The following is a 12281-nucleotide window of genomic DNA, read 5'->3' as shown; positions in this document are numbered from 1 at the left end:
AATAATAATAATAATAATAATAATAATACTAATAATAATAATAATAACAATAATAATAATAATAATAATAATAATAACAATAATAATCATAATCATAATAATGATCAGAAACAGTACATGCATCAGGTTGTTAATGGACGAGGTGGCTTTGGCTGAGATAAATCAAACATTAGTGACAGTCAGTGAGAAATACATTATAATAATAATAATATATAATAATAATAATATATAATATATAATAATAAAGACAGGACGTTGACAACGCTTGTGATTCCATAATGAAGAATTATTGTGAAGAAAATACTGATTCAATTCAGTTTTCATAACCTCACTGAGGAACAAAACTCTTCATGTGAACATTTAAATACTAACTGATCTGATACAGTGCATTTACTGTCTGTCAATGGTACCAGCATGTTAACCGTTTACTTCACTGAAACTAGACATGGATGTCAACGGTTTCCCTTTTTTATCACCATTTACTGTCTGTCAATGGTACCAGCATGTTAACTGTTTACTTCACTGAAACTAGACATGGAAGTCAACGGTTTCCCTTTTTTATCACCATTTACTGTCCGTCAATGGTACCAGCATGTTAACCGTTTACTTCACTGAAACTAGACATGGAAGTCAACGGTTTCCATTTTTATCACCATTTACTGTCTGTCAATGGTACCAGCATGTTAACCGTTTACTTCACTGAAACTAGACATGGAAGTCAACGGTTTCCATTTTTATCACCATTTACTGTCTGTCAATGGTACCAGCATGTTAACCGTTTACTTCACTGAAACTAGACATGGAAGTCAACGGTTTCCCTTTTTTATCACCATTTACTGTCTGTCAATGCTACCAGCATGTTAACCGTTTACTTCACTGAACCTAGACATGGATGTCAACGGTTTCCCTTTTTTATCACCATTTACTGTCTGTCAATGGTACCAGCATGTTAACCGTTTACTTCACTGAAACTAGACATGGAAGTCAACGGTTTCCCTTTTTTATCACCATTTACTGTCTGTCAATGGTACCAACATGTTAATCATTTACTTCACTGAAACTAGACATGGAATTCAACGGTTTCCTTTTTTATCACCATTTACTGTCTGTCAATGGTACCAGCATGTTAACCGTTTACTTCACTGAAACTAGACATGGAAGTCAACGGTTTCCCTTTTTTATCACCATTTACTGTCTGTCAATGGTACCAGCATGTTAACCGTTTACTTCACTGAAACTAGACATGGAAGTCAACGGTTTCCATTTTTATCACCATTTACTGTCTGTCAATGGTACCAGCATGTTAACCGTTTACTTCACTGAAACTAGACATGGAAGTCAACGGTTTCCATTTTTATCACCATTTACTCTCTGTCAATGGTACCAGCATGTTAACCGTTTACTTCACTGAAACTAGACATGGAAGTCAACGGTTTCCCTTTTTTATTACCATTTACTGTCTGTCAATGGTACCAGCATGTTAACCGTTTACTTCACTGAAACTAGACATGGAAGTCAACGGTTTCCATTTTTATCACCATTTACTGTCTGTCAATGGTACCAGCATGTTAACCGTTTACTTCACTGAACCTAGACATGAATGTCAACGGTTTCCCTTTTTTATCACCATTTACTGTCTGTCAATGGTACCAGCATGTTAATCATTTACATCACTGAAACTAGACATGGAAGTCAACGGTTTCCTTTTTTTTATCACCATTTACTGTCTGTCAATGGTGCCAGCATGTTAACCGTTTACTTCACTGAAACTAGACATGGAAGTCAACGGTTTCCCTTTTTTATCACCATTTAGTGTCAAATATGTGAAGAAAAACAACACGTGTATCTCAGTTCGATGGATGATGGCGACGTCGTCTCTTCTACAGTCATGATTTAACTTTGAATGGTTCCAGACTGGGGTTAAACAGAACATCTGTCTGCTGACCACATCTGGCACCATCATGGAGGTCTACTGGAGGTCTACTGCTGCTGTTCAAAGTAAAACCTGAACATCCCAAAATAAGGTTCAAATGAACAAATCAACATTTTCAAATAGTGTTTTTTAGTCAGCGTGCACGTCCACAAACAGATCACAGATCAGAGATCAGAGATCACAGATCATCACATATCATCACAGATCAGAGATCAGAGATCAAAGATCATCACAGATCACAGATCAGAATGTCTGAATGGAAACGTGAGGTCGGTTGTTCTCCCGTACAGACCGGTCTCGTCTCTCCACCTGTTTTAATGCAAATTCTCAATTTTAAATATCACTAAATATTTTTTTACGCTCGGCTGAAGAGTGAGTTGATAGTGTTTCAATGCTCTCTGATGTTAGTGAGTTGATAGTGTTTCAATGCTCTCTGATGTTAGTGAGCTGATAGTGTTTCAATGCTCTCTGATGTTAGTGAGTTGATAGTGTTTCAATGCTCTCTGATGTTAGTGAGTTGTTAGTGTTTCAATGCTCTCTGATGTTAGTGAGCTGATAGTGTTTCAATGCTCTCTGATGTTAGTGAGTTGATAGTGTTTCAATGCTCTCTGATGTTAGTGAGTTGATAGTGTTTCAGTGCTCTCTGATGTTAGTGAGTTGATAGTGTTTCAGTGCTCTCTGATGTTAGTGAGTTGATAGTGTTTCAATGCTCTCTGATGTTAGTGAGCTGATAGTGTTTCAATGCTCTCTGATGTTAGTGAGTTGATAGTGTTTCAATGCTCTCTGATGTTAGTGAGTTGATAGTGTTTCAATGCTCTCTGATGTTAGTGAGTTGATAGTGTTTCAGTGCTCTCTGATGTTAGTGAGTTGATAGTGTTTCAATGCTCTCTGATGTTAGTGAGTTGATAGTGTTTCAGTGCTCTCTGATGTTAGTGAGTTGATAGTGTTTCAATGCTCTCTGATGTTAGTGAGTTGATAGTGTTTCAGTGCTCTCTGATGTTAGTGAGTTGATAGTGTTTCAATGCTCTCTGATGTTAGTGAGTTGTTAGTGTTTCAATGCTCTCTGATGTTAGTGAGCTGTTAGTGTTTCAATGCTCTCTGATGTTAGTGAGCTGATAGTGTTTCAATGCTCTCTGATGTTAGTGAGTTGTTAGTGTTTCAATGCTCTCTGATGTTAGTGAGCTGATAGTGTTTCAGTGCTCTCTGATGTTAGTGAGTTGATAGTGTTTCAATGCTCTCTGATGTTAGTGAGCTGATAGTGTTTCAGTGCTCTCTGATGTTAGTGAGTTGATAGTGTTTCAATGCTCTCTGATGTTAGTGAGTTGTTAGTGTTTCAATGCTCTCTGATGTTAGTGAGCTGTTAGTGTTTCAATGCTCTCTGATGTTAGTGAGCTGTTAGTGTTTCAATGCTCTCTGATGTTAGTGAGTTGTTAGTGTTTCAATGCTCTCTGATGTTAGTGAGCTGTTAGTGTTTCAATGCTCTCTGATGTTAGTGAGCTGATAGTGTTTCAATGCTCTCTGATGTTAGTGAGTTGTTAGTGTTTCAATGCTCTCTGATGTTAGTGAGTTGATAGTGTTTCAATGCTCTCTGATGTTAGTGAGCTGATAGTGTTTCAGTGCTCTCTGATGTTAGTGAGTTGATAGTGTTTCAATGCTCTCTGATGTTAGTGAGTTGTTAGTGTTTCAATGCTCTCTGATGTTAGTGAGTTGTTAGTGTTTCAATGCTCTCTGATGTTAGTGAGCTGATAGTGTTTCAGTGCTCTCTGATGTTAGTGAGTTGATAGTGTTTCAATGCTCTCTGATGTTAGTGAGCTGATAGTGTTTCAGTGCTCTCTGATGTTAGTGAGTTGATAGTGTTTCAATGCTCTCTGATGTTAGTGAGTTGTTAGTGTTTCAATGCTCTCTGATGTTAGTGAGCTGTTAGTGTTTCAATGCTCTCTGATGTTAGTGAGCTGTTAGTGTTTCAATGCTCTCTGATGTTAGTGAGTTGTTAGTGTTTCAATGCTCTCTGATGTTAGTGAGCTGTTAGTGTTTCAATGCTCTCTGATGTTAGTGAGCTGATAGTGTTTCAATGCTCTCTGATGTTAGTGAGCTGATAGTGTTTCAATGCTCTCTGATGTTAGTGAGCTGATAGTGTTTCAATGCTCTCTGATGTTAGTGAGCTGATAGTGTTTCAGTGCTCTCTGATGTTAGTAGGCTGATAGTAATAAAACTTTCTTGGGTTCCGGCAGGGCCAACCGCCTAAGGTTCTCAAATTAAAGAGAGAGGACGACGGAATCAGTTTAAGGGGGTTTATTGGCATCCAAACCATGCTTTATTCGCAGGGACGCATGGCATGAGGGTTGGATGATGCAGCAGAGAGCTCTGCTGGTTCTGGGCCTTATATAGTCTTTGAAGAAACACACCTGACTGCAGTTGGCAATCAGGGGGAGGGGAATGAATGGCCTCAGTGGATTGAGGCCACCTGTGTGTAATTGGCCAGCAGGCAGGGGAATGATTTTGATGAGGTTATCCTGTCCATGGCAGAGGCTGCCATTTGACAATGAAAGAATTTACAACAGATAGTGTTTCAGTGTTTTAGTGTTTTAGTGTGAGGTGGAGGTGGTGACGGTAGTCTCTAGTATTTCTGTCGGTTTGTAGGTTCAGCTTCTTCTTCTGCTGCTTTTACTCTGAAGGAAAACATGAAACTGGAACGTCATGTGACAACTTTACGTCTGATTCACACCAGGCAGCGGCAACGTGCGGCTCGCTGCACTGGTCACATAGTTTCTGCGGCTGCGAGGCGTGTTCACGTGTTTCAGACGGAATAAAGGCTTTGTGACACAGATCAACGTGTCTGGCCGCTGCTCGCTGAGCTCGGTTTTGGCCGCCGCAGCTTTTCATAGACGTCACACGGCGGCGGAATTCAGCGTTACGGCTGAATGTTGAAGTTAGCGTAGCATTAGCATGTGGCTGAAGGTTGAAGTTAGCGTAGCATTAGCATGTGGCTGGAGGTTGATGTTAGCGTAGCATTAGCATGTGGCTGGAGGTTGACGTTAGCGTAGCATTAGCATGTGGCTGGAGGTTGACGTTAGCGTAGCATTAGCATGTGGCTGGAGGTTGAAGTTAGCGTAGCATTAGCATGTGGCTGGAGGTTGACGTTAGCGTAGCATTAGCATGCGGCTGGAGGTTGAAGTTAGCGTAGCATTAGCATGTGGCTGGAGGTTGACGTTAGCGTAGCATTAGCATGTGGCTGGAGGTTGAAGTTAGCGTAGCATTAGCATGCGGCTGGAGGTTGACGTTAGCGTAGCATGCGGCTGGAGGTTGAAGTTAGCGTAGCATTAGCATGTGGCTGGAGGTTGACGTTAGCGTAGCATTAGCATGTGTCTGGAGGTTGAAGTTAGCGTAGCATTAGCATGCGGCTGGAGGTTGAAGTTAGCGTAGCATTAGCATGTGGCTGGAGGTGCACTCCCTCTACCGGTCACTAGACACACGAGTCACAAATATTACGAAGCAGAAATTTACAGAACGACGTCGGCTTCACGTTTCTCTAGTCTGACGGGAGAATAACAGGAAGTGGACTCAACGTTTCCTGAATAAAGACGCGTTGGCTCACTGTGAACTCACATTACTGGTGACAGAACAGCACAGAGAGGTTGAATCAGAATGTTTAGAAGAATCCCAGCAGACCTCCAGGACGGCGTCTAAAGTGTGAACGCCGTCATGACGTCACTAAACCCGTCGGTTTGGTTAACAGCTCTGACATGTTCTCAGCAGGAAAGACAGAACAACACAAAGAACATTCAAAATGCTGAAATCCCTTCAAATCAAAACAGATTCTAACTTGATTATTGTGTTAACAGTTCATACGATGTAATAAACAAGGTAGATATCATTTTAATAAAATACTGACAGGAAACAGAAAAGTCTTAAATGTTCTGGTGAAGCACGGAGCGTCACCGATAAAGTAGATCTGTAATCAAATGTAAATCTTTAGCTGTGTGTTACGGTGTTTAAGTTCCTCTACATACGACACGTTTCACAAGAGAACGAAGCAGCCGACCGTCAACACGTTCACCCTAAAAACATCCTTCTGTGTGACACTCAGCATCGCTATATTCAAGCAGTATACAGATGTTGAGTTCATGTAAACGTTGTATCCCAACAACTGGAAGCATCTACAGTGGCTGTGTGTGTGTTGATATCTACCGATGCACACCAATCCTTCTGTTTCACACTCGACCCACAGTTTATTACAGTCTCTCTGATGTGCACAAAACTGGCAGTTGTACATCTCCCCCAACAATAACCTCTCTGACGCGCTAATAAGAGACGCCGGGAACATCCCAGCGTTGTTGGTTTATTAAATATCATGAATCTGAAATGATCTAATGTTAATCTGATGATGTTTTAGGGATGTAGGTAGAGTTACATCTGAAGAGCATCGGGCGGGATGCTGATAAAGTTCAGGGTTGAAGATGTGTTTTGCTGTCAGTGCTCAGAAAATTAAATCGTATCTAGACGCGTCTGCAAAACTCCAAATGATGAAGTTTATTAAACATTTCAAGCCGTTTCAAAGGAGCAGTGAGGACGATCTGGACGATCTGGACGATCTGGACGATCTGGTGGTGAGTTTACAGACTGCAACCAACTGAAACGTCTCCGTTTGCTGAGCGTGTAGCAGAGCTACGCTGGCCGACGTGGACACATGAATATCCCTCTCTAGAGTCAGAGTTTGTCCATCCCGGGCTACTGTAGAAACATGGCGGCGGCTCCGTGAAGAGGACGCGCTCCCCACGTAGATAAACGGCTCATTCTTTCAGAGTTTTAGTGAACTTTGAAGTCGCAGCCTCAACCGACAGCAGAGAAGTGTGTGTGGTTGACCAGCCCGTTGTCATTCCCAGGGCCGTTGGCGCTAGTTACCGCCGCACAATGCGCCCGTTAGCGCCGGTAAGAGACGCACCAGGTTTTCCATTAACTACAAAACAAAATGTTGTGGTGACGTAGTTTAAAGAGTGAAAGACACACATTAGTGTGGGATAGCCTTTAGATAACAAAAAGTGTGAACCTTTGCCATAAATCGGGAGAACTACGGGAGGATTGTGACCCCGGGATGATAAACGGGAGTCTCCCGGGAACATGGTGAGGGTTGGCGAGACTCCAGCACTGTTACCTTTAGCTAAGACCGGCTGGTCACATGTTAAACTATAACATCAGCATGAGGCGGACTGTCCTCTCCAGCAGACGGATCCCAGCGAGGACTCCACCGTGCACAGCAGCCTCTGAGCTCTCTGGTAAGTGGGGTCGACGTGTCATGAACGCTGCTGTGATAGTTTAACGTTCCAGCTGTCTGCTCGCGTCGCGGCCGGCCACATCACACTTCCTGCCGCCGGCTTCTCTGCTTCTCAGCCTGACTGGCTTCATCCTCTGCTGCTCTGCCCGTCGTCCTCGCCGTTTCCTGTCTAACATCCGGCTGTTGAACCTTCTGCTCTTCACAACATCAGTGAATTATAGAGTTGGAAGAGCCGGTACGTCAAACACCTCCAGCTGCAGCCGTGGACGAGTCAGAGCATCATTTTAAATATCTACACTGCAGCTGGATCTGGTCTGAGAACATCATTTAAATGAAATACTGATATTTGAATATGTAAAATAAAACTTCTCTGAGATCAAATGACATAAATCTCTTTACTGCCTGAGACGGACGCTTTATCAGCGCGTTAGTGTGAATTACTGAAGTCATTTTCTTATCGATCATCAATCAAATCTGAAAATTAATAATTGAACATGAGATGTGGTTGAAAACTCAGAAGAAAGCTAATAAGTGGACCTTGAATCGAGATTATAAACTAATACTGATTAAAATAGCTTTTAGCTGCGTTATGAAACACCAATAACGTCCTGAAATAATGCAAATGAACTTCTAATGCTGACATGTTCTAAACACAGACACGTCGTAACGCTTGGCCTTTTCAGAGGAGAGATTATTATTATTGCCAGAAATATAAGAAATGTGTCACAAACAGGGTGGTATGTTTGCCCTTTCTCTGCTTTTATAAAAATCAAATTTAGACTTATTTATTTGTCTGGCTAGACATCCTAAATTCTCAAAATATATATTTTGGTCGTCTTCAGCCAAACATGATGATGTGAGTTTAAAAACGTTCCTACTGGCAGAAGAAATGCTGTATTCTGAGACATAAGGGTCAGAAAAACACTTAATTCATCGAGCCAACTGTTACCGTAAAGGGGGGTTTGCTTTTCTAAGAGATAACTGGAGCGAGACCAGGAGAAACGTCCAGTAAACCCTCAGTAACCTCCCAGTAAACCTCCAGTAAACTCCCAGTAATCTCCCAGTAAACCCCCAGTAAACTCTCAGTAAACCCTCAGTAAACAACCAGTAAACTCCCAGTAAACCCCCAGTAAACTCTCAGTAAACCCTCAGTAAACAACCAGTAAACTCCCAGTAAACCCCCAGTAAACTCTCAGTAAACCCCCAGTAAACTCCCAGTAAACGCCCAGTAAACGCCCAGTAAACGTCCAGTAACCTCCCAATAAACTCCCAGTAAACTCCCAGTAACCTCCCAGTAAATTCCCAGTAACCTCCCAGTAAACCCCCAGTAAACTTTCAGTAAACCCCCAGTAAACTCCCAGTAACCTCCCAGTAAACGCCCAGTAACCTCCCAGTAAACGTCCAGTAACCTCCCAGTAAACTCCCAGTAACCTCCCAGTAAACCCCCCAGTAAACCCTCAGTAACCTCCCAGTAAATTCCCAGTAACCTCCCAGTAAACCCTCAGTAACCTCCCAGTAACCTCCTAGTAAACTCCCAGTAAACCCTCAGTAACCTCCCAGTAAACTCCCAGTAACCTCCCAGTAACCGCTGAACCGCTGAACCGCTGAACCGCTGAACCGTTGAACCGTTGAACTGCGGCCCCGGCGCTGTTCGAAGGATCATTTCCAGCTTTTCAAACCGCCCATAATACAACAGGACGTGGTAACGTCACAACTCTTAGCGTCTGTTCTCCCTCCCTGCTCCACGCTGAGCGGCCGGATCGTTCAAAGACGATAATTTACAGATTTCTGGAATTGGCACTTGACAAATAAGTAAATAAATAAATGTATAGAAGACCATCGGTAGCTCTTAGGACGCCCGTCTGTGTGAGGAAACGTCCGTCTCGTCTCTGGCTGCTTCCTATCAGCTCTTTTCCTGGAGTTCAGGAGGAACCAGAAGAATCCAGCAGCAGCAGCAGCAGCATGTTCTGGAGGAAGGTGTTTTCAGGTAAGTCAGTGTGTTAGAGTGTGTGAATACTGATTCTGCCGTAGAGCCGTTGCTGGTTTAATGTGGTTTAGTCCAGCGAGAGCAGCGGCTGCATGTTGTCTTCTTCACTCTTGACTTTGTCTGGTCGTTTCAGGACGCCGGGTTCCACCACCGACTGAGACCTGCAGGGAAACACAAGACCATCAGCATTAGTGACCCGGTCTCCCACCAAATCACGTTCCTATAAAACTAAACCGCTGAAACAAAACACTTTGAGGGAAACGTTTTCTCCCAGATTACAGACACAGTTTTAAACGTGTGAAATTGCTGCACGTCGCAGGTTTGAATCCCGGCTTTGGGCTCTTCTGTGCGGAGTTTGCAAGTTCTCCCCGTGTTAGCGTGGGTTTACTCCGGGTTCTCCGGTTTCCTTCCACAGTCCAAAGACATGCAGGTTAGTGTGGGTTTATCCCGGGTTCTCAGGTTTCCTCCCACAGTCCAAAGACATGCAGGTTAGTGTGGGTTTACCCCGGGTTCTCAGGTTTCCTCCCACAGTCCAAAGACATGCAGGTTAGTGTGGGTTTACCCCGGGTTCTCAGGTTTCCTCCCACAGTCCAAAGACATGCAGGTTACTCAGGTTTCCTCCCACAGTCCAAAGACATGCAGGTTAGTGTGGGTTTACCCCGGGTTCTCAGGTTTCCTCCCACAGTCCAAAGACATGCAGGTTAGTGTGGGTTTACCCCGGGTTCTCAGGTTTCCTCCCACAGTCCAAAGACATGCAGGTTAGTGTGGGTTTACTCCGGGCTCCCCGGTTTCCTCCCACAGTCCAAAGACATGCAGGTTAGTGTGGGTTTACCCCGGGTTCTCAGGTTTCCTCCCACAGTCCAAAGACATGCAGGTTAGTGTGGGTTTACCCCGGGTTCTCAGGTTTCCTCCCACAGTCCAAAGACATGCAGGTTAGTGTGGGTTTACCCCGGGTTCTCAGGTTTCCTCCCACAGTCCAAAGACATGTAGGTTAGTGTGGGTTTACTCCGGGCTCCCCGGTTTCCTCCCACAGCCCAAAGACATGCAGGTTAGTGTGGGTTTACTCCGGGCTCCCCGGTTTCCTCCCACAGCCCAAAGACATGCAGGTTAGTGTGGGTTTACTCCGGGCTCCCCGGTTTCCTCCCACAGCCCAAAGACATGCAGGTTAGTGTGGGTTTACTCCGGGCTCCCCGGTTTCCTCCCACAGTCCAAAGACATGCAGGTTAGGTTCATTGTTGACTCTAAATGTCCCGTAGGTGTGAATGTGAGTGTGAATGGTTGTCTGTCTCTATGTGTCCGCCCTGTGATAGTCTGGAGACCTGTCGAGGGTGAACCCCCCCCCCCCCCCGCCTTCACCCAATGTCAGCTGGGATCGGCTCCAGCCCCCCCGCCAATATGTTGTCGTAGGTTCAAGTCCCTGCAGCAGCTGGAATAAAAACAGTGAGCTAAAAGCAGTCCTACAGTGACTACTACAGACGTGATGAGCTGACCTCTTCATGGTTTTCGGGGACAGGTTTTTCTCCAGGTCTCTCTCCAGGTCTTGGACTGACAGGGTGTAGGACTCCGGACAATAGTCGGTCTCCTCGTCGTAGGCGTGATCCAGCAGCGTTCGCGCCCACGTGCCCATATCGTACGGCGGCATCATCCCGCCGAGCTCCGACGGCAAGATCTCAGGATGGATCAGCTGGTGGAGGCTGTTCAGGTTGTTGCCGTGCATGAAGATCTGTAGAGGGAACGGATACGTCAGACCATCTAGACCATCTAGACCATCTAGACCATCTACACCATCTAGACCATCTAGACCATCTAGACCATCTAGACCATCTACACCATCTAGACCATCTAGACCATCTACACCATCTAGACCATCTAGACCATCTACACCATCTAGACCATCTACACCATCTAGACCATCTAGACCATCTAGACCATCTAGACCATCTACACCATCTAGACCATCTAGACCATCTACACCATCTAGACCATCAAGACCATCTAGACCATCTAGACCATCTAGACCATCTACACCATCTAGACCATCAAGACCATCTAGACCATCTAGACCATCAAGACCATCTAGACCATCTAGACCGTTTAGATCTTTTAGACAGTTTAGACTCTGGGCTATATAGACAGTATATATATATATAGCCTATTTAATGTAATATGTTGTTACCCTCTTCCTGGTCTTGTCCTTGAGGAAGGGTCGTATCACGGTGTAGAGAGCGTGGATGTACCAGGGCTGGTTCACAAAGTGGATTCCTCCAAATCTGGCAGGAAAACTGTCCTGTTGGAAAAAGAAACAGATGAGAATGATAAAGGGGAATGATAAAGGGGGATGATAAAGGAGGATGATAAAGGGGGATGATAAAGGGGGATGATAAAGGGGGATGATAAAGGAGGATGATAAAGGAGGATGATAAAGGGGGATGATAAAGGGGGATGATAAAGGAGGATGATAAAGGAGGATGATAAAGGGGGATGATAAAGGAGGATGATAAAGGGGGATGATAAAGGGGGATGATAAAGGGGGATGATAAAGGAGGATGATAAAGGGGGATGATAAAGGGGGATGATAAAGGAGGATGATAAAGGGGGATGATAAAGGGGGATGATAAAGGGGGATGATAAAGGGGGATATAAAGGAGGATGATAAAGGAGGATGATAAAGGGGGATGATAAAGGGGGATGATAAAGGAGGATGATAAAGGAGGATGATAAAGGGGGATGATAAAGGGGGATGATAAAGGGGGATGATAAAGGAGGATGATAAAGGGGGATGATAAAGGAGGATGATAAAGGGGGATGATAAAGGAGGATGATAAAGGGGGATGATAAAGGAGGATGATAAAGGGGGATATAAAGGGGGATGATAAAGGGGGATATAAAGGGGGATGATAAAGGAGGATGATAAAGGGGGATGATAAAGGGGGATATAAAGGGGGATGATAAAGGAGGATGATAAAGGAGGATGATAAAGGGGGATGATAAAGGGGGATATAAAGGGGGATGATAAAGGGGGATGATAAAGGGGGATGATAAAGGAGGATGATAAAGGGGGATGATAAAGGAGGATGATAAAGGAGGAT

General features: G+C 44.1%; 1 protein-coding gene and 1 long non-coding RNA gene across 3 annotated transcripts in view; one reads left to right on the top strand and one right to left on the bottom strand.

The window, feature by feature from the left end:
- Positions 1 to 3244: 3244 nt before the first annotated feature.
- Positions 3245 to 6657, top strand: LOC141755838 (uncharacterized). Of its 2 annotated transcripts, none has more exons than XR_012591356.1 (3): positions 3245 to 3491; positions 4483 to 5206; positions 5271 to 6657. It is a non-coding gene; the product is annotated as an uncharacterized LOC141755838 (long non-coding RNA). The 2 variants fall into 2 exon arrangements; XR_012591355.1 differs by lacking the exon at positions 3245 to 3491 and adding an exon at positions 3786 to 4121.
- Positions 6658 to 8591: 1934 nt separating this feature from the next.
- Positions 8592 to 12281, bottom strand: part of clvs2 (clavesin 2) — a 25154-nt gene continuing 21464 nt past the window's right edge. The window contains exons 3-5 of the mRNA XM_074616511.1: positions 11369 to 11479; positions 10683 to 10915; positions 8592 to 9353 (exon numbers count right to left, since the gene is read on the bottom strand). Of these exons, the coding sequence (XP_074472612.1) occupies positions 9260 to 9353; positions 10683 to 10915; positions 11369 to 11479 (438 nt within the window). The 3' untranslated portion in view covers positions 8592 to 9259. The remainder of the gene's footprint in view (positions 9354 to 10682; positions 10916 to 11368; positions 11480 to 12281) is intronic.

The sequence above is a fragment of the Sebastes fasciatus genome, chromosome 18, assembly GCF_043250625.1.
Source record: "Sebastes fasciatus isolate fSebFas1 chromosome 18, fSebFas1.pri, whole genome shotgun sequence".
Taxonomy (NCBI): Eukaryota; Metazoa; Chordata; class Actinopteri; order Perciformes; family Sebastidae; genus Sebastes; species Sebastes fasciatus.
The sequence above is the reverse complement of the archived record's forward strand: the minus strand, read 5'-3'. Positions and strand labels throughout refer to the sequence as shown.